The 24002-nt window shown below is 31.7% G+C and overlaps 1 protein-coding gene and 1 long non-coding RNA gene across 2 annotated transcripts in view; one reads left to right on the top strand and one right to left on the bottom strand.

The window, feature by feature from the left end:
* LOC136036309 (uncharacterized) overlaps nucleotides 1–24002 on the bottom strand; it is a 487034-nt gene that overhangs the window by 237455 nt on the left and 225577 nt on the right. The window lies entirely within an intron of this gene.
* LOC136036627 (uncharacterized) overlaps nucleotides 19623–24002 on the top strand; it is a 52353-nt gene continuing 47973 nt past the window's right edge. The window contains exon 1 of the mRNA XM_065718928.1: nucleotides 19623–19859. Coding sequence (XP_065575000.1) covers nucleotides 19659–19859 — 201 coding nt within the window. The 5' untranslated portion in view covers nucleotides 19623–19658. The remainder of the gene's footprint in view (nucleotides 19860–24002) is intronic.

Raw genomic sequence — 24002 nt, 5'->3', positions numbered from 1 at the left:
GCGAGAATCATAAATTTTTACAATTGTACTTCATCAGTGATAGAAATTCTGAATTGAATGCATTTATGATACGATAATGCATTGTGTCGAAAATCATCTGGGATGGGTAAAGTATTGCAGCAATCATAAATTTTTACAATTGTACTTCATCAGTGATAGAAATTCTGAATTGAATGCATTTATGATACGATAATGCATTGTGTCGATTACAACGTTGGAGAAATTTTCTTTTTGGATGCGCCAGGAGGTACTGGTAAAACATTTGTGATGAAACTGATTATGGCATCAATTCGATCAAAAAATGATATAGCGTTGGCAATTGCGTCGTCCGGAATAGCCGCGACATTGCTGCCTGGTGCAAGAACTGCTCATTCCGCTTTGAAATTGCCTCTGAATTTGCATTCTACAGAAACTCCCACGTGCAATATTTCCAAATCATCTGGGATGGTAAAGTATTGCAGCAATGCAAACTTATTATTTGGGATGAGTGCACAATGGCACACAAAAAATCGCTCGAGGCTCTAGATCAATGCTTGAAAGATTTTCGAGGGAAGTCGAAACCCTTTGGCAGCACATTAATATTGCTTGCGGGAGATTTCAGGCAAACATTACCTATAATACCTAGATCAACTCCTTCAGACGAAATGAATGCTTGCCTGAAAAATTCTAATTTATGGGCACACGTAAAAACATTAAAATTAACTACAAATATGCGTGTCCGATTGCAAAACGATGACTCTGGTCAAACATTTTCAGATCAATTGCTGGCAATTGGATACGGAAAGCTCCAGTAGACTCAATTTCAGGACGTATAGAACTACCTGCTGATTTCTGTAATTTAGTTACGTCCAAAAATGAATTGACTGAAAAAGTATTTCCGAATATTCTAAAAAATTAAAAAAATAGTAAATGGCTAAGTGAAAGAGCGATTCTCGCACCCAAAAAAATAGACGTCCACAAAATCAACAATATTGTTTTTACCAAGATTCGACACCAGGCAGTCCTTTACAAGTCAGTCGACACAGTTTTGGAACCAAATGAAGCGGTTAATTATCCATCTGAATTTTCAAATTCTGTGGATCTTTCAGGGTTTCCACCACAAGTGCTACAACTAAAAATAGGCGTACCAATAATACTTTTAAGAAATATCAACCCACCAAAGCTTTGCAATGGGACGCGACTTGCCGTAAAAAAAAAAAACAATGGAAAACCTAATAGAGGCCACAATCTTGACAGGGCCTTTTGAGGGTGAGGCTGTTCTTATTCCTCGCATCCCCATGATTCCAACGGATCTCCCTTTTCAATTTAAAAGATTGCAATTCCAAATTCGTTAGCATTTGCAATCACCATTAAAAAAGCTCAAGGTCAATCATTAGAAAAATGTGGTATAGATCTTAATACTGATTGTTTTTCCCATGGACAATTGTACGTTGCATGTTCGAGGGTCGGTAAACCTGACAATCTATTTGTATGCAGCTACAATTGGACAGCGAAAAATGTTGTATATTCGCAAGTTTTACGCAGTTAATTTGTATTGTATCTATCTATCTATCTATCTATATAAAACATACACACTGTTGTGTGTATGCATGTTTGTTTGTTTGTAAAAAGAGCGTTTGCATATGACGTCATTATTAGTACATACGGCTTTGTGTATGCACAGACAACCCCAACAGCTAGTATATATATATATATATATCTATCTATATGCATAAAAATAAGTTTTTTTGTGTGTTATGTCTGTCTTTCGAGTGACGTCATGTCATCATGTCGTCATGTTATCATGAAGTTAGTTGTCGTCATGTTTGTTATGACGATCACGTCATTAAAAGTATTTAAGAAAATCGTTCAAAGACAAACATTTCCAAGTTAACGTCGGAACAAAAAGACATAACGACGTTGGAGAAATTTTCTTTTTGGATGCGCCAGGAGGTACTGGTAAAACATTTGTGATAAAACTGATTCTGGCATCAATTCGATCAAAAAATGATATAGCGTTGGCAATTGCGTCGTCCGGAATAGCCGCAACATTGCTGCCTGGTGGAAGAACTGCTCATTCCGCTTTGAAATTGCCTCTGAATTTGCATTCTACAGAAACTCCCACGTGTAATATTTCCAAATCATCTGGGATGGGTAAAGTATTGCAGCAATGCAAACTTATTATTTGGGATGAGTGCACAATGGCACACAAAAAATCGCTCGAGGCTCTAGATCAATGCTTGAAAGATTTTCGAGGGAAGTCGAAACCCTTTGGCAGCACATTAATATTGCTTGCGGGAGATTTCAGGCAAACATTACCTATAATACCTAGATCAACTCCTTCAGACGAAATGAATGCTTGCCTGAAAAATTCTAATTTATGGGCACACGTAAAAACATTAAAATTAACTACAAATATGCGTGTCCGATTGCAAAACGATGACTCTGGTCAAACATTTTCAGATCAATTGCTGGCAATTGGATACGGAAAGCTCCAGTAGACTCAATTTCAGGACGTATAGAACTACCTGCTGATTTCTGTAATTTAGTTACGTCCAAAAATGAATTGACTGAAAAAGTATTTCCGAATATTCTAAAAAATTAAAAAATAGTAAATGGCTAAGTGAAAGAGCGATTCTCGCACCCAAAAAAATAGACGTCCACAAAATCAACAATATTGTTTTACCAAGATTCGACACCAGGCAGTCCTTTACAAGTCAGTCGACACAGTTTTGGAACCAAATGAAGCGGTTAATTATCCATCTGAATTTTCAAATTCTGTGGATCTTTCAGGGTTTCCACACAAGTGCTACAACTAAAAATAGGCGTACCAATAATACTTTTAAGAAATATCAACCCACCAAAGCTTTGCAATGGGACGCGACTTGCCGTAAAAAAAAAAAACAATGGAAAACCTAATAGAGGCCACAATCTTGACAGGGCCTTTTGAGGGTGAGGCTGTTCTTATTCCTCGCATCCCCATGATTCCAACGGATCTCCCTTTTCAATTTAAAAGATTGCAATTCCAAATTCGTTAGCATTTGCAATCACCATTAAAAAAGCTCAAGGTCAATCATTAGAAAAATGTGGTATAGATCTTAATACTGATTGTTTTTCCCATGGACAATTGTACGTTGCATGTTCGAGGGTCGGTAAACCTGACAATCTATTTGTATGCAGCTACAATTGGACAGCGAAAAATGTTGTATATTCGCAAGTTTTACGCAGTTAATTTGTATTGTATCTATCTATCTATCTATCTATATAAAACATACACACTGTTGTGTGTATGCATGTTTGTTTGTTTGTAAAAAGAGCGTTTGCATATGACGTCATTATTAGTACATACGGCTTTGTGTATGCACAGACAACCCCAACAGCTAGTATATATATATATATATATATATCTATCTATATGCATAAAAATAAGTTTTTTTGTGTGTTATGTCTGTCTTTCGAGTGACGTCATGTCATCATGTCGTCATGTTATCATGAAGTTAGTTGTCGTCATGTTTGTTATGACGATCACGTCATTAAAAGTATTTAAGAAAATCGTTCAAAGACAAATTTTTTAATTGTAAGAAAATCGTGGACGGAAAAATATTTAATCGTAAAATGACTGAAGAACCTACAAGGGCAACAGATACACAACTTTCGAGTTACGTCATGTCATCATGTCTTCATGTCGTAATAAAGTTAGTTGTCGTCATGTTCGTACTGACGATGAGGTCATTAAAAATATTTAAGAAAATCGTTCTTAGACAAATTCTTAATTGTAAGAAGATCGTGGACGGAAAAATGTTTAATTGTAAAATGACTGAAGAGCCTACAATGTCGGGTGACGTCATGTTTGTGTGTTGACTGACGTCATGAAGCTAGTTGACGTCATTTTTGTTATGACGGTGACGTCATTAAAGATATTTAAGACATGCGTTCACGTAGAAATCTATTAATGTTTAACTGTAAAAGACTTAAATGGCAACAGATGAACTTACAATGGCAACAGCCGAGGAAGATGCTCAAAGAGTCTATGCCAAAAAACTTGCTGCTGATAGAGAAAGTAAGAAAAGAAAGCGTGCCGAGGAATCAAAAGAACAGCAAGGAAACAGGCTTGAGGCTGATAAAGAAAGTAAGAAAAGAAAGCAGTGCCGATGAATCAAAAGAACAGCAAGGAAACAGGCTTGAGGCTAAAGAACGCAAAACCACGCAATTAGATGAAGATCCACCTGGACAGCGACAGTCAAAACATATCAAAACTGAAAATTATAGCGATGATGATTGGGTTTGGATTTTGACTTGGATAAGGTCATCAATGCCTACCAGATTCAAGTTAAAAACCAAAGGTTTGGCGATATATACTTCATAGTGACGCTGAAAAATAAAGAAGAAAAAGAAAACTGAAAAAAGAAAAAAGGTAAAAAACTAAAAATAACTAAAAAGAAAAAACACTCAAAGAGAAATTACAGACCAGGATACAAATGACGACCGAGACAGAGGGAATATAAATGACGACCGGGAACCTCAAAGATATATTACAGACTGGGACACCCGGACACAAATCACGACCGGGACACAGGGATTATAAATGACGACCAGGACACAGGGACACAACTACAACGGGGACGCCAGGGGCACAGGTGGGATATATAAATGACGACCGGGACACAGGGATTATTCGAATAGAAATTACAAACTGGGACACTGGGACACAAATGACGACCAGGACACAGGGAATATAAATGACGACCGGGACACAGGGACACATCATTAGAATAATGAGGTATAGATCTGAATACGGATTGTTTTTCCCATGGACAATTTTATGTTGCATGTTCAAGAGTCAGTAAACCTGACAATCCATTTATATGCACAGACAATGGTACAACGAAGAATGTTGTATATTCGCATGTTTTACGTAGTTAAAAACATATATATTTGTATCTGTCTCTATTCACAGGTGGGACACAACTACAATGGCGCGTAACTAATATGGCGCGTAACGACTTACGCGCGCGGGGGGGGCTTGGGGGGCGCGAAGCGCCCCACCGACTAGGTGTTGGGGTGGCACGAAGCGCCACCCCATATATATATATATATATATATATATATATGGCAACATATACAATGGCAACACATATACACATATACAATGGCAACAGCCGAGGAAGCTGCTCAAAGAGTTTATGCCAAAAAACTTGCTGCTGATAGAGAAAGTAAGAAAAGAAAGCGTTCCGAGGAATCACAAGAACAGCAAGAAAACAGGCTTGCAGCTGATAGAGAAAGTAAGAAAAAAAAGCGTGCCGGGGAATCACAAGAACAGCAAGAAAACAGGCTTGTGGCTAAAGAACGCAAAACCGCGCAGTTAGATGAAAATCCACCTGGACAGCGAGAGTCAAAACATATCAAAACTGAAAATGATAGCGATGATGATTGTGTTTGGGATTTTGACTTGGATAAGGTCATCAATGCCTACCAGATTTAAGTTAAAAAAACAAAGGGTCGTCGATATGTACTTCGTAGTGACGCTGAAAAATAAAGAAGACAAAGAAAACTGAAAAAAGAAAAAAGGTAAAAAACTAAAAAAAAAAACTAAAAAGAAAAAACACTCAAAGAGAAATTACAGACCGGGACACAAATGACGACCGAGACAGAGGGAATATAAGTGACGACCGGGAACCTCAAAGAGAAATTACAGACTTGGACACCCGGACACAAATGACGACCGGGACACAGGGAATATAAATGACGACCGGGACACAGGGACACAACTACAACGGGGACGCGGGGGGCACAGAGGGGATATATAAATGACGACCGGGACAAAGGGATTGTTCGAATAGAAATTACAGACCGGGACACCGGGACACAAATGACGACCGGGACACCGGGACACAGGGAATATAAATGACGACCGGGACACTCAAAGAGAAATTACAAACTGAGACACCGGGACACAAATGACGACCGGGACACAGGGAATATAAATGACGACCGGGACACAGGGACACATCATTAGAATAATTAGGTATAGATCTGAATAAGGATTGTTTTTCCCAAGGACAATTATATGTTGCATGTTCAAGAGTCAGTAAAGCTGACAATCTTTTTATATGCACAGACAATGGGACAGCGAAGAATGTTATATATTCGCATGTTTTACGTAGTTAAAAACATATATTTATATCTATCTCTATTCACAGGTGGGACACAGGGACACAACTACAATGGCGCGTAACTAATATGGCGCGTAACGAGTTACGCGCGCGGGGGGGCTTGGGGGGCGCGAAGCGCCCCACCAACTAGGTGTTGGGGTGGCGTGAAGTGCCAGTGCCACCCCAGAAGCTAGTATATACATAAAAATAAGTTGTTTGTCTGTGGGTCTGTCGAGTGACGTCATGTCATCTTGTCGTCATGAAGTTAGTCGTCGTCATGTTTGTTATGACGATGACGTCATTAAAAGTATTTAAGAAAATCGTTCAAAGACAAATTTTTAATTGTAAGAACATCGTGGACGGAAAAATGTTTAATTGTAAAATGACTGAAGAACCTACAATGGCAACAGCCGAGGAAGCTACTCAAAGAGTCTATGCCAAAAAAATTGCGGCTGATAGAGAAAGTAAGAAAAGAAAGCGTGCCGAGGAATCACAAGAACAGCAAGAAAACAGGCTTGCGGCTAAAGAACGCAAAACCGCGCAGTTAGATGAAAATCCACCTGGACAGCGAGAGTCAAAACATATCAAAACTGAAAATGATAGCGATGATGATTGGGTTTGGGATTTTGACTTGGATAAGGTCATCAATGCCTACCAGATTTTAGTTAAAGAAACAAAGGTTCGGCGATAAGTATTTCATGGTGACGATGAAAAATAAAGAAGAAAAAGAAAACGGAAAAAAGAAAAAAGATAAAAAAATTAAAAAAATAAAAAGAAAAAACACTCAAAGAGAAATTACAGACCGGGACACAAATGGCGACCGGGACAGAGAGAATAAAAATGACGACCGGGACACTCAAAGAGAAATTAAAGACTATTAATACAAAAGAAGAAAAAAACTAAAAAAGGTTGAAACTACAAAAAAAACTAAAAATAAAATACTAAAAAAACTAAAAAACTAAAAAAAAACAAAAAAAGGTAAAAAACTAAAAAAGAAAAAACCTAAAAAAACTAAAAAAAAGTAAAAACTACAAAAAAAAACCTAAAAAGAAAAAAAAACTAAAAAAGAATAATAAAACTAAAAAAAACTAAAAACTGAAAAAGCAAAAAGCTAAAAAAAAAGGAGAATAACTGAAAAATAAAGGATAAAAAGAAAACTAAAAACCGGGAAACAGGGAATATAAATGACGACCGGGACACTCAAAGAGAAATTACAGACTGGGACACTGGGACACAAATAACGACCGGGAGATAGAAATGACGACCGGGACGCTCAAAGATAAATTACAGACTGGGACACTGGGACACAAATGACGACCGGGATACTGGCAATATAAATGACGACCGGGACACAGGGAATCTTCTATTAGCAATCACCATCAACAAAGCTCAAGGGCTATCATTAGAATAATGAGGTATAGACCTGAATACGGATTGTTTTTCCCATGGAAAATTTTATGTTGCATGTTCAAGAGTCGGTAAACCTGACAATCTATTTATATGCACAGACAATGGGACATCAAAGAATGTTGTATATTCGCAAGTTTTACGTAGTTAAAAACATATATATATATATATATATATATATATATATATATATATATATATATATATATATATATATATATATATATATATATATATATATATATATATATATATATATATATATATATATATAAATAAGTTGTCTGTCTGTCTGTGGATGTGTGGATCAGGTGACGTCACCTGAAAAAACTGGATCAGGTGACGTCAAAACTGAAAAAAATCAAAAAAGGCAAAAACTACAAAAAAAACTAAAAACTAATAAAAAAAATAAAAAAGCTAAAAAACTAAAAAAACTAAAAAAAGGCAAAAACTACAAAAAAAACTAAAAACTAATAAAAAAGCTAAAAAACTAAAAAAACTAAAAAAAGGCAAAAACTACAAAAAAAACTAAAAACTAATAAAAAAAATAAAAAAGCTAAAAAACTAAAAAAACTAAAAAAACTAAAAAAAGGTAAAAAACTAAAAAAACTAAAAACTAAAAAAAACTAAAAAAAAAGGAAAAAACTAAAAAATAAGCTAAAATAAAGATAAAAACCAATAAAAAACTAAAAAAAAAAACTGAAAAAACTAAAAAAAGGCAAAAACTACAAAAAAAAACTAAAAACTAATAAAAAAAGTAAAAAAGCTAAAAAACTAAAAAAACTAAAAAAACTAAAAAAAGGTAAAAAACTAAAAAAAATAAAAAATAAAAAAAAACTAAAAAAAAGGAAAAAACTGAAAAATAAGCTAAAATAAAGGTAAAAGCCAATAAAAAACTAAAAAGAAAAAAAGGAAAAAACTAAAAAAATTTCATCTAAAAAACTAAAAAAAACTAAAAAAGGTAAAAACTAAAAGAACTAAAAAAGAAAAAAATAAATGACGAAACTCAAAGAGAAAGCGACCAGGACAAAAGGAATGTTCGATTAGCAATCAACAAAGCACCGGGACACAGGGAGTATAAATGACGACCAGGACATAAGTAAAAAAAAAAACTATCTATATATATAAAAATAAGTTGTCTGTGGATCTGTGGATCGTGGATCAGGTGACGTCACCTGAAAAAACTGGATCAGGTGACGTCAAAACTGAAAAAACTAAAAAAAGGCAAAACTACAAAAAAAACTAAAAACTAATAAAAAAAATAAAAAAGCTAAAAACTAAAAAAACTAAAAAAAGGCAAAAACTACAAAAAAAAACTAAAAACTAATAAAAAAGCTAAAAAACTAAAAAAACTAAAAAAAAAGGCAAAAACTACAAAAAAAACTAAAAACTAATAAAAAAAATAAAAAAGCTAAAAAACTAAAAAAACTAAAAAAACTAAAAAAAGGTAAAAAACTAAAAAAATTAAAAACTAAAAAAAACTAAAAAAAAGGAAAAAACTGAAAAATAAGCTAAAATAAAGGTAAAAACCAATAAAAAACTAAAAAAAAAACTGAAAAAAACTAAAAAAAGGCAAAAACTACAAAAAAACTAAAAACTAATAAAAAAAGTAAAAAAGCTAAAAAACTAAAAAAAACTAAAAAAAACTAAAAAAACTTAAAAAAGGTAAAAAACTAAAAAAAATTAAAAATAAAAAAAAAAATAAAAAAAAGGAAAAAACTGAAAAATAAGCTAACATAAAGGTAAAAACCAATAAAAAACTAAAAAGAAAAAAAGGAAAAAACTAAAAAAAATTTTCATCTAAAAAACTAAAAAAAACTAAAAAAGGTAAAAACTAAAAGAACTAAAAAAGAAAAAAATAAATGACGACACTCAAAGAGAAAGCGACCAGGACAAAAGGAATGTTCGATTAGCAATCAACAAAGCATATATATATATTCACAGGTGGGACATAGGGACACAACTACAATGGCGCGTAACGACTTACGCGCGCGGGGGGGCTTGGGGGGTATATATATATATATATATATAGTATAGATATATATATATATATATATATATATATATATATATATATATATATATATATATATATATATATATATATATATATATATATATATATATATATATATATATACTACATATATACTATACTAGCTATATATATATACTAGCTAACTAGGTGGGGGCGCTTCGCGCCCCCAGAAAAAAATAAATGACGAAACTCAAAGAGAAAGCGACCAGGACAAAAGGAATGTTCGATTAGCAATCAACAAAGCACCGGGACACAGGGAGTATAAATGACGACCAGGACATAAGTAAAAAAAAAAAACTATCTATATATATAAAAATAAGTTGTCTGTGGATCTGTGGATCGTGGATCAGGTGACGTCACCTGAAAAAACTGGATCAGGTGACGTCAAAACTGAAAAAACTAAAAAAAGGCAAAAACTACAAAAAAAACTAAAAACTAATAAAAAAAAATAAAAAAGCTAAAAAACTAAAAAAAACTAAAAAAAGGCAAAAACTACAAAAAAAACTAAAAACTAATAAAAAAGCTAAAAAACTAAAAAAACTAAAAAAAAGGCAAAAACTACAAAAAAAACTAAAAACTAATAAAAAAACTAAAAAACTAAAAAAACTAAAAAAACTAAAAAAAGGTAAAAAACTAAAAAAACTAAAAACTAAAAAAAACTAAAAAAAGGAAAAAACTGAAAAATAAGCTAAAATGAAGTAAAAACCAATAAAAAACTAAAAAAAAACTGAAAAAACTAAAAAAAGGCAAAAACTACAAAAAAACTAAAAACTAATAAAAAAAAGTAAAAAAGCTAAAAAACTAAAAAAACTAAAAAAACTAAAAAAACTAAAAAAAGGTAAAAAACTAAAAAAAATAAAAAATAAAAAAAAACTAAAAAAAAAAGGAAAAACAGAAAAATAAGCTAACATAAAGGTAAAAACCAATAAAAAACTAAAAAGAAAAAAAGGAAAAAACTAAAAAAAATTTTGCCAAGATTGTGGCCTCTATTAGGTTTTCCATTGTTTTTTTTTACGGCAAGTCGCGTGCCATTGCAAAGCTTTGGTGGGTTGATATTCCTTAAAAGTATTATTGGTACGCCTATTTTTAGTTGTAGCACGTGTGGTGGAAACCCTGAATGATCTATGGAATTTAAAAATTCAGATGGATAATTAACCACTTCATTTGGTTCCAAAACTGTGTCGACTGACTTGTAAAGGACTGCCTGGTCTCGAATCTTGTTCAAAACAATATTGTTGATTTCGTGGACGTATATATTTTTGGGTGCGAGAATCGCTCTTTCACTTAGCCATTTATTATTTTTATAATTTTTTAGAATATTCGGAAATACTTTTTCAATCAATTCATTTTTGGACGTCACTAAATTACAGAAATCAGCCGGTAGTTGTATACGTCCTGAAATTGAGTCTACTGTTTGACCAGAGTCATCGTTTTGCAATCGGACACGCATATTTGTAGTTAATTTTAATATTTTTACGTGTGCCTATAAATTACACTTTTTTAGGCAAGCATTCATTTCGTCTGCAGGAGTTAAACTACGTAAAAATTGCGAATATACAACATTCATGGCTTTCCCATTGTCTCTGCATATACAAAGCCGTATGTACTAATAATGACATCATATGCAAACGCTCTTTTTACAAACAAACAAACATGCATACATACAACTCGTTTTTATATAGATAGATAGATAGATAGATAGATAAAATACAAATTAACTGCGTAAAACTTGCGAATATACAACATTCTTCGCTCTCCAATTGTCGCTGCATATAAATAGATTGTCAGGTTTACCGACCCTCGAACATGCAACGTACAATTGTCAATGGGAAAAACAATCAGTATTAAGATCTATACCACATTTTTCTAATGATTGACCTTGAGGTTTGTTAATGGTGATTGCAAATGCTAATCGAATTGGGAATTGCAATCTTTTAAATTGAAAAGGCAGATCCGTTGGAATCTTGGGAATGCGAGGAATAAGAACAAACTCACCCTCAAAAGGCCCTGTCAAGATTGTGGCCTCTATTAGGTTTTCCATTTTTTTTTACGGCAGGTCGAGTGCCATAGCAAAGCTTTGGTGGGTTTATATTTCTTAAAAGTATTATTGGTAGGCCTATTTTTAGTTGTAGCACGTGTGGTGGAAACCCTGAGAATAATATCTCGAGGTGAAAACTGATCACCGACCATAACGATGGCCACTTCGTCGATAGTTGGAGCATTGTATCTACGCATATGTTGGCCAGGAGGCGTTTTGTCAGCGGAAATAACAATTTTATGCGTATAAGTAGGCATCAAATCGATGGCTGTTTTGAACAGACGCACTAAATTATTATTTTCGTGGAAAAGATGTTGTAATTGGGAAACGATTGTCCTTTCAATGTTGGGAGAAATTTCGCAACGTGCATTCAATTCAGAATTTCTATCACTGATGAAGTACAATTGTAAAAATTTATGATTCTCGCCTGAGAATGGTAGAAGAGACCCTGCTCTATGATAAATTTGCCCTTTTACTTTGAAAGTAGACATAAATTGATCTGGATTTTCAATTTGGGCTCCAAACGACGTCATTTGGAAACATGAGTTGTATTTTCTGATTCATTTATATTCCTTATGTCCCGGTGTCCCGGTCGTCATTTATATCCCCCTGTTTTATATCCCGCTTATTTTTCAGTTTTTTCCTTTTTTTAGTTTTTTTTTAGTTTTTTAGTTCTTTTAGTTTTTACGTTTTTTAGTTTTTTTTAGTTTTTTAGATGAATTTTTTTTTTAGTTTTTTACCTTCTTTTCTTTTTAGTTTTTTATTGGTTTTTACCTTTTTTTAGCTTTTTATCTTTTTTATTCTTTTTTTCATTTTTAATTTTATTAGTATTCTTTTTCTCTTCTATTTTTCATTTTTCCTTTTTTTTAGTTTTTTTAGTTTTTAGTTTTTTAAGTTTTTTCCTTTTTTTAGTTTCTTTACTTTTTTTGGGTTTTCGGCTTTTTTATTTTTTTATTAGTTTTTAGTTTTTTTTGTAGTTTTTGCCTTTTTTTTAGTTTTTTCAGTTTTTTTTTTAGTTTTTAGTTTTTTACCTTTTTTAGCCTAACCAGGATTTGAACCTGGGACCCTCATTCTCCGTTCTGACACCCTCTCTCACCGAGTGACTACTCCAACATGTTCATTTTGGTGTTTTAAATGGTATATTATTAACCAAATTAATGTGTTTTACAATATACTAAGCATCGTCATAACAAAAATGACGGCAACTAATTTCATGACGTCAGCCGAAACATGACGTCACCTGATCCACGATCCACAGATCCACAGACAACTTATTTTTATATATATAGATATATATATACATATATATATATATATGTTTTTAACTACGTAAAACTTGCGAATATACAACATTCTTTGCTGTTCCATTGTCTGTGCATATAAATAGATTGTCAGGTTTACCGACTCTTGAACATGCAGCATATAATGGTCCATGGGAAAACAATCCGTATTCAGATCTATACCTCATGATTCTAATGATTGCCCTTGAGCTTTGTTGATGGTGATTGCTAATCGACGATTCCCTGTGTCGCCGTCGTCATTTATGTCCCGGTGTCCCAGACTGTGATTTCTCTTTGAGTGTCCTGGGCGTCATTTATATTGCTTGTGTCCCGGTGTCCCGGCCGTCATTCGTGTCCCGGTGTCCCAGTCTGTATATACATTCGTTTTTGAATTGGTCTTTTTTTTAGGTTTTAGTTTTCTGCCTTTTTTTTAGTTTTTTTTAGTTATACCTCATGATTCTAATGATTGCCCTTGAGCTTTGTTGATGGTGATTGCTAATCGAACATTCTCTGTGTCCCCATCGTCATTTATATATCCCCCTGTGCCCCCCGGTGTCCCCGTTGTAGTTGTGTCCCTGTGTCCCGGTCGTCATTTATATTCCCTTTGTCCGGGTCGTCATTTGTATTCCGGTGTCCCAGTCTGTATATACATTCGTTTTTGAAATGGTAAATGATGAAATAAATTTTTGTATTTTTCCCCTTTTTTCTTTTTAGTTTTTTTTGGTTTTTACATTTTTTTAGTTTTTTTAGTTTTTTTTTTTTTTCTTTTTAGTTTTTTTTTTATTTTTTTTTTTTTAGTTTTGTTTTTCTCCTTTATTTTTCTTTTTGTTTCCTTTTTTTAGTTTTTTTTATTTTTTAGTTTTTTTAGTCTTTTAGCTTTTTTAGTTTTTTTTATTAGTTTTTAGTTTGTTTTTTTCTTTTTAGTTTTTTGTAGTTTTTACCTTTTTTTAGTTTTTTTTTTTACTTATGTCCTGGTCGTCATTTATACTCACTGTGTCCTTGTCGTCATTTGTGATGGTTTGTTGACGGTGTTTTGCTGATGGTGATTGCTAATTGAACATTCCTTGTGTCCCGGTCGCTTTCTCTTTGAGTGTCCCGGTCGTCATTTATATTCCCTATGTGCCGGTGTCCTGGTCGTCATTTGTGTCCCAATGTAATTTTGTAATTACGTCAGTCGAAAACATGACGTCAGCCGACACAGAAACATGACGTCACCTAATCCACAGACAGACAGACAGACAACTTATTTATATATATATATATAGATAGATATATATATATATATATATATATAAATATATATATATATATATATATATATATATATATATATATATATATATATATATATATATATATATATATATATATATATATATATATATATATATATGTATATATATATATATATATATATATATATATATATATATATATATATATATATATATATATATATATATATATATATATATATATATATATATATATATATATATATTATTTTTAATTATTTTTAATTATAATTAAAAATAATAAAAATTATTTTTAATTATAATTTAATACTTAAAAGATTCCAGTTTTAACTTATAAATTTTCAAAAACTATTGGGCTAATTATTTTTAACTATAATTTAATACTTAAAAGATTCCAGTTTTAACTTATAAATTTTCAAAAACTATTAAGCAAATTATTTTTAATTATAATTTAATACTCAAAAGATTCCAGTTTTGACTTATAAATTTTCAAAAGCTATTGGGCAAATTATTTTTTATTATAATTTAATACGTAAAAGATTCCAGTTTTAACTTATAAATTTTCAAAAACTATTGGGCAAATTATTTTTAATTATAATTTAATACTTAAAAGACTCCAGTTTTTGTGGCGCCCCACCAACTAGGTGTTGGGGTGGCGCGAAGCGCCACCCCAACAGCTAGTATATATATATATATATATATATATATATATATATATATATATATATATATATATATATATATATATATATATATATATATATATATATATATATTATTATTTTTAATTATTTTTAATTATAATTAAAAATAATAAAAATTATTTTTAATTATAATTTAATACTTAAAAGATTCCAGTTTTAACTTAAAAATTTTCAAAAACTATGGGGCAAATTATTTTTAATTATAATTTAATACTTAAAAGATTCCAGTTTTAACTTATAAATTTTCAAAAACTATTGGGCGAATTATTTTTTATTATAATTTAATACTTAAAAGATTCCAGTTTTAACTTATGAATTTTCAAAAACTATTGGGCAAATTATTTTTAATTATAATTTAATACTTAAAAGACTCCAGTTTTGAGTTATAAATTTTCAAAAACTATTGGGCAAATTATTTTTAATTATAATTTAATACTTAAAAGATTCCAGTTTTAACTTATAAATTTTCAAAAACCAATGGGCAAATTATTTTTAATTATAATTTAATACTTAAAAGATTCCAGTTTTAACTTACAAATTTTCAAAAACTATTGGGCAAATTATTTTTAATTATAATTTAATACTTAAAAGATTCCAGTTTTAACTTATAAATTTTCAAAAACTATTGGGCAAATTATTTTTAATTATAATTTAATACTTAAAAGATTAGATAGTGATATAAATTGGAAACCGGTTTTTAATTGTAAGCAACTTGGCCCATTTGTAAATCCTACTTACAAACATGTTATAACAGGGACTTGTCAATAATAAAGCAAGATAATCTTCAAATTATAATGAATAAAGGGGCTAATTTCTGTCTTTCTCATCATCTGAAACCATCGAGTGTTCTTGATGGCTTGGAAAATGATTTTGATTTATTTATTGATAAGTGGTGTAAGAAAGAGAATAAAAGTAAAGAGAGTTTTCAAAGTTGGAAGAATTTAATTATTAGTAGAATAAGAAATAAAATATATTCTAATTTAAAAAATAGTAACACTAAATCATTATTTTATAATGCGAAGATTAAACAAGCAATCGCTAATCTACAGAATGAATTTGTAATTGTGCCAGTGGATAAAGCTAATAATAATTTTGCCATAATTTGTCAGAAGCTGTATTGTGATATCTTAAAAAGGGAGTTATGCACAACTAATGTTTACGAAAAGGTAAATTTAGAGGATGAGAATTTAATTGACAAGACTGAAGAAATACTTTTTAAAAATTGTAATAATAAAATAAATGACAATGATAAAAAGTTCCCTTTCCTATATTGGACTGTAAAATTTCATATGAATCCCCCTAAACCACGGTTTATTGCTGGAGCAGCTAAATGTCCAACCCGCATTGCTGCTACTGACCTCTCTTTAATTTTAAAGGAAATTGTAAATAAACTTAAAACCTATTGTTCTGGTATTAAAAAGTTTTCGAATTTTAATCCATATTGGAGTGTTAATAATTCACTGCAGGTGATAGAGTCTTTAACAATGGTTTCAGCTAAAAGAATTGAGTCTTTCGATTTTGCGACAATGTATACTAATTTATCACTTAATGTAGTGTTAGATAATTTAAAAACTGTTATCAAGAAATCTCCCCTCTTATCTAGTAAAAGGTTCTTAAAAATAGACACTTATAATAAAAAAGCTATATGGACAAATTGCTTTAATACCACAGTTAACTTGAGATGTTACAGCTTGGATATGATTTTTGAGTTAGAATTTGTTTTATACAATACTTATATAAGATTTGGTGGTGATTTGTACAAGCAAATCATTGGAATTCCCATGGGGGGGAATGCCAGCCCATTTATAGCTGACTTGTTTTTAAGTCAACTAGAATATACATATATGACGGATAAGAATAATCCAAATAATTTAAAACATGTTTTGTCGAATAATAAAAGATGTTTAGATGATATTTTGGTCTTAAATTGTAAAGATTTCATTGATATTTCTAAAAATATATATCCATCAGAGCTTACTCTTGAACCTAGTCATGGCGCTGGTCATGAAGATCATTTCTTAGATTTAAATGTTAATATTTGTGATAATAATAAATTAAGTTTTAAAATGTATAATAAAACGGATGATTTTGGCTTTGAAGTGATTAGTTTCCCATTCCCTGAAAGTAATATACACTCAAATATCACATATTCTGCGTTTTTCTCACAGTTACTTCGTTATGCAAGGATTTGTAGTAATTATATTGATTTTAAAAATAGATGTAAAATCTTAAGCCAAAAATTGATATCAAGAGGTTTTTCTGCAAATAAATTAACTTGGCAATTTAAAAAAATTATTTTTCATTATAACGAACTTTTAAATAAATATCAAAAGAATTATCTGGAAATACTTAAAGAAATTTACAACTAATTTCGGAGGTTCGACAAATGATGATGCAGCACCATTTATTTTGAAAATAGCCACATGGCAAAGATGAATTCTATAATTGTTTAGTTCATTTTTTTTCAATGTGTTAATACTTGTGATTTGGTAAATTTTATCATATTTAGTTAACCTATTGTTGCTAAAAAGAGGGCTATATTAACAGGATAAGCTTGTTTTGGTGTTACTTGGTTGTTTTACATTTGCTGTTTTTTTTCATAGGCATGTATTTTGGGGGTGATACCTGACACGGGGATTCCATGGATATTCTGTGGTAGCCACAACACTTGGCTGGGTAGAGAATTTAAAGTGGCGAAACCCTATAGGCCAGTGTATTTTCCTGATGAGCCCTTGTGTTGGGTTGTTGCCTCTGAATTATTTGTATTTATTATTTTTTCTATTGTTTGGTAAATGACAACTTATACTTATTGACGACATGACTGCCTGTCCATGGATTATTCTTTATGGTTGATTGTGTTTGGCTATGCTGTTTGACCAATGTGATTGTATGGATGAGTAGGGTTAAGGCCTCATTCAAGTGCTGGTCTATAGTAATCACTAATTTAGGAAAACAGTCTTCCTTTTCTCCTTCTGTCTCTTTTTTTTTTATATGTTTGTGCTGTTGCATTGGTGATTTCTCTTTTCATGATATATATATATATATATATATATATATATATATATATATATATATATATATATATATATATATATATATATATATATATATATATATATATATATATATATATATATAAAGGTTACTGACCTCTTGTATATTTGACTCCTTGTTAAAATTCCTTCATGCCTGACATCTTGCCTGATTCTTTCATATCAAATATTTGTATATTCACGATGATTTTCCAGGTATTTTTTCATCGCTGGAAGCTCAGATAAGGCCTTGTGCGTGACAACATTCGTTTTATCGTTTCACCGAGGAAATAAACTTAGCATGTAATGTTTCTAGAAAATACTATGGCTCTGCAAGGATGTATTACAGAGATAAGAGGGGTTAGCGACTCGAATATTACACGGGGGCAGGGCTTTATTTGGATGTATTACAAGGATATGAGGGGTTAGCAACTCCAGTGGTACACCAAGATAAGGCTCTGTCTAGATTCAAAGGGTCTATTGCTTTGATACTCTTTTTTTTTATTTTGCTTTACTTTGATACTTAGCCTAGTTTTGCTGATTAAAATCGAGAGACAAAGAGATGAAGAGAATCTATAATATATTTTGACATCATTTTGAATGAGTCTTTGAAGAAGATTAATGTCCCACGTAGACTTTCGAATATTCGGATCATCAGCACGAACGCCAAACGTTGAATGAGGTACTTGGAATTCTGAAATATATAAATTGAAAAGAAAAGGGCTCAATATAGTATTTTGAGGGATGGCACTTCCAGCAGAAACAAAAATCTCCCCTTTCGTCTCATTTTGTTATCATAAAAACATCTGTCCAATAGAAAAGATTTTATAGAACCTATAAAAGGGTAAAGGAAATCAAGGTTAATTACAGTTTACGACAGTCTATTGAGTATTATGTTTTTGTAGGCATCTGATCAATCAAACAGGACAACCACTGTGAAGTGTCTACGAAAACTGCTAACATCAGTTACCATGCGCATAATGTTGTCTATGGAGCTACAACCTTTTTTGAGGTCCGTCTGCTCTTTTGAAAGGATATAACTAATTTCAGGAAATTGTTCATTTGTTGAAAGAATAAGTTTTTCAAGGACTTCACTTAGAGCAGTTAAAACAGAAATAAATAGCCAAGACCTAAGTTTACTAGACGGGTTAGAGGGTTTCAAGACTGTATCAGAGTCATAATCACCATTATTTGAACTTAACGTCAAAATTCTTTTGCCATAAATACTTTCCACTAGAGTTCTGGATTTATTTTTAAATCTATCCGGTTCTTGTCTTGTCACGAACAAAGGTTTGGCAGCTTTACGTTCATCGTGAATAATGAAAAAAGAATGAAAATGTAAGCTGGCTTTACTTTCAAGCTTTCAAGAAAAATGCTTATGTCTAACCCAGAAATAAACCATATGTAATACAGACGCCCGACTTAAAATATTTCTTTGATACCAATCAATTCGGTGCTTGCGCTTGCATACCTTTAGTTTCTCAGGCTTCTAGCGCTTATTATCCTTATCACACATAGACAGAAGGCAACATAATATACGGTCTTTTATACACCATTTTAAGATTGGACACTCAGAAATAGACATCTATATCATATTTTAGTTTTGGTCTAACCGCTCAAGGCGAGAGGAGCCTGGGCGAAATTGTGACAGTAAGGGCTATTTTCCAAAATCTTGTACTAAAAAGATAATAAACCATGTTTCATCATCCAATTGGAAATTCCTTTTGTTTCAAAATCGAATTTGCAACCCTATATATGGAAAGGGCATTTAAATGTGCTTCAAGGAGAATATGGAAATGGTCAAACGGATCAATTGGAAATCGTCCTACCCCGTTTTTCTACCCAAAAAAATTCAAAGTCACAACATGCTAGGAGTGACAGTTTTAAAGAATGGTGACTGGGTCTGTCCATATAACCCTCATCACTTGGTCCGTCCGCTGCGTTTTCAAATTCATCTTGTAAAATGTAGACAGGTGAGCTTATTTACTTATGATTCCTTTTGGTAAAATTCTAGTTTAGTGGCTTCTTGCTATTTTGGAAAGGGGTTAGGTTAGGAAAATGAAACTTTCAGGGATGGGTCTACAGGCTAAAGTATGTCCTGGGAAGGTATTTTGTAATATCTACCTCCACTCTGTCTCCCTCTAGAGGGTCCTGATCATTGATGACCTTTAAAAATATGTGTGTTATAAAACTGAATTCTTGCAAAATATAGGCTATCTTCTGCTTGAATGAAGTACAACAAAATTGTTTTCAGCTTCACAACTTTGCTCAATCCCAACTTATAAGGTTTTAAAGATATATAAATACATTTCCTAAATTTTGAAAACAAAAATTAATATGGCTCAGAATTGTACTCAATTAACAGGAATTACATTTTCAGAACTAAAGACAGAGAAAAAGCGACTTGTAACCGCAAATTAAGGTAAAATGTTATTTTGACAAAATTTCAATAGGTAATAGACCTGTCATGTAGGCAAATTTCAGGGCCCTCTAGAGGGAGAAGGAGTAGAGGTGAGTACTTTAGAATACCTTTCAGGGATATACTTTTTCCTCTAGACCCATCCCTGAAAGTTTCATTTTCCAGTAAAATTATAGCAGTTCACATAACTGGCTTACCAATAAAGTGAAAATATCACTTGATGCCCTTTTTATGCTCTTTATGAATATAATAGTTGCTTCTACCTCAAATTCAAATTTAATCACTTTTTAACCTAACCTAAACTAACCTTATTATAAATAATTCTAGCACTGAGAAAATGTAGGATTATTTTTTCAAAAATGGTGGAAAAGATGATGCTGAGAAAACATTGTATTATTTTGTAGAAAACAAATGATAAGTCATACTTTAATTAAAATTTGTCATTCTTAAGAGCCCAAAAAGTGTTTTAATTTGAATTTGTGGTAGAATTGACTACTATATTAGTAAAGAACATAAAAAAGGCATCAAGTGGTATGTTTGCTTTATTGATAAGTCAGTTATATGAACAGTCATAATTTTTTGAAAATTTGTCATTTTTAAGAGCTCAAAAAGTGCTTAAATCTCAATTTAAGGTAGAAGCAATTATTATATTCATAAAAAGCATAAAAAAGGCATGAAGTGGTCTATTCACTTCATAGGAAAGCCAATTATATGAACTGCTATAATTTTGCCCATTTTCCTAACCTAACCCTGTTCCAAGAATGTTTACCAAAGCATGATTTGTATTATTACAGTCCACATGTAATATAGCAAGGAAATTCACCTTTCTTCCATGAACAGCAACTCTTTGTCTGTTTTTCAGAGAATGAAGTCAGTGCTCATAGAATATATTGAGCTTGTTTAAACATAAGTCATAATATTTAGGACCATTTGTAAGTAACAAAAGAGATCACATCAGTCAATGTTCACAAGAGTGTACTCAGGAAACAAAATATGCACTTGAGTAAATCAAACAAGGATATGTGCACCTGATTGCTTAAGTTATTTCCAGTATTTTGGGAATTGCTTAAAGGCTCTAATTATAACTTTGAGGCAATATTAGCTTAAATTACCTTAAATTGTGTCTTCTAGCAACTAAGATTGACGAACCTATAGATGTTGCCAGACAACATTCACTTGATATTCATGTCACAAATCATGAGTGGATCATCAATATTTACATACATACATGATAGTTTGGTTTCATTGTTGGGTGTCACTAGATTTATTGCCAATCAGGCATGTTTGATGGCTAAAAGGGTAGGTGGCTCAGGTGGTGTAAGCTCTGTAGCTCTGTTCAATTTTGACTAGGAAATGTGGGGTAATTTGAAAGACACTCTATGTATTCAGGTTAATAAAACAGCATGTCAGCATTACCTTTAAAATGGCTTGGGGGTGAAATTAAAACTTTCAGGCCCTTTTGGAGAGAGAAAGAGAGATTGTTGGGCAAGAGAAATTCAACTTTGTTTTTTGGGAAATAGGGAAGGCCTGACTGATTTGTGACTCCAATCCATGCATAAATAATGTTTTTGCACTGCTCCTATAAGACTTATTATTCATACTATGAGCTGCCATGTTGTCAAATTAGCATTTATGGGAATGTATCTTGGAAACAGCTTTTGGTATTAAATTGAAACTTTTAGGGAATGTTGAAGAGGTTGAGGGGGAAGTGAAAATGGACACTGAACTTAGTTTTGGGGGAAAGATGGGAACTAAATCAAATGACATTATATGTATCCAGACTATCAAAATACTATATCTGCAATGTATTTGGAATGAAAATGAACAGCTTAAGACACCCAGTTGTAACTTCAAGAGAATATTAGACAAGGTAGAAGGAGTGAAGCATATTTATATTTTCACTTGGGGAGGGGGTCTTATAAAGGGTAATAAATTTGGAAGAAAAGCATTACCATATTTATTCTTATTGTGAAATATTCTTTTTATCTATATTGATCTTTTTTAAAGTTACAAGTCCTGAAAATACCTCAAATAAAATTTCCAAACTAGGATTAGCTCAATCAGTCAACAAACGTGGCTGTAAAAATTATGTTATGATTATTCTAATTCCTAAATATTTAATTTTTTGTACTGATCTTCTTTAAAGTTTCTGGTCATGAAGACACGTCAATTAAATCCTCAGAACCGGTATAAACTCAATCAGTCAAAAAATATGATTGCGATAGTTTTTATGTCCTATTTTGTTTATTTTTTAACAACAAAACAGAACTCTCTAATAAATAAGATCAAAATGAATTTATTTTTACAACAAGCAGTTACAACAAAATTTATTATAGTAAAATTCTTATTTTCTTTTAAATGGCTAATAAAAATGTGTCCATATTCAAGTTTGTACCAGGATGAGAGTCAGGATGGTTTAAGCTCTGTAGAATGCAAAATTAGGCAGATTTTCAATACAATTGAATAATATTCCTACCTCCCCCCCCCCTGCCCAAAATTTTACAGTATGACTACTATGGAATAAACTGGATGCATCTAAACAAATCCGTTCTTATCAAACAAAGCTTTGCTGATAAGAATGAAGTAGGAATGCTGTTGTTATAGTTGGTAGTTTCCAAGTGAAATCTTACTACATTGTTCACATACCCAAGAGCCCAAGAGATTCTGATGCAGCAGGAATTAACTTCATACTGTTCAGTGCAACAATTCAGCATTCTTTTGTAAAGTAGGAGCACAAGCCAGAAAGTCTACTGTTCATTGTGGCCTGTTAAAGCTATTTTCTAATCATTCAGAAAGGATTGATGTAGGCTATCATGCACAAATAAAAAAAAAGTGAAATGAAATTAGAAATCCATAAAGATTTCAGAGGTAAATTAAGAAGGGATTGTATATGTCTCCAAATCTTGTAAAAAAAAGAAAAAAAAAAAAAAAAAAAAAAAAAAAAAAAAAAGTAGTAGGTATAGTATAGTAAAGTAGGTATTGGCCCAAAGATCAAGTAGACAATTAATAACACAGTTTTTATTTACTAGACAAGTCTTATAACACTGCAATTCACAAAAGTGGCTCCACAGATGTAGTGAGTAATTACCAACCAGTAAATTTAACCACAATAGGTGCTTAACCTCATAAGGGTATTGTGAATACAGGTGTTGTAAATGTCTTCATCACCTTCATGTTGAACATTCGTTATCAAATAGACTAATCAACATGGTTCCTGCTCTGGGGAAAATGTTGAAACCAATCCTTTTGATTCTTGTGTAACTAAACTGCATATTGAGAGACTTTGTGTAGGTATACTATTTCTTGACCTTGCTGAGGCTTCTGGCAAAGTATTTCACATAAATCTTTCTGTAAGTGTTCATACTTTAATATTAATGCATATGCAACTAGCTGGATAATGTGGTTTCTATACAACAGGAAACATTTTGTTAAGTTCTTTGAGATGGATAGGCAAAAATCTCTTTCTGTTTCCTTTATCTTACCTATTGATTATTTACTTGATAATCAAACATGTGGTACTCCAGACATCATTCAGTTCAGAATGCTTTATTTAGATTGAGTCCTTTTTTGGCAGCAAAATCTATGGAGAAATGAGAACTGTGCTTTTCTGAATAAATCATATGAATTAGCTAGTTTTCTGCATTTTTCATGGAAATAGGTCATTTCTTATTAACGAAATCTCGAGAGAAAGCCAGAA

Source organism: Artemia franciscana, chromosome 15 (genome assembly GCF_032884065.1).
Source record: "Artemia franciscana chromosome 15, ASM3288406v1, whole genome shotgun sequence".
NCBI classification, from domain to species: domain Eukaryota; kingdom Metazoa; phylum Arthropoda; class Branchiopoda; order Anostraca; family Artemiidae; genus Artemia; species Artemia franciscana.
This window is presented reverse-complemented; position numbering and strand designations above follow the sequence as displayed.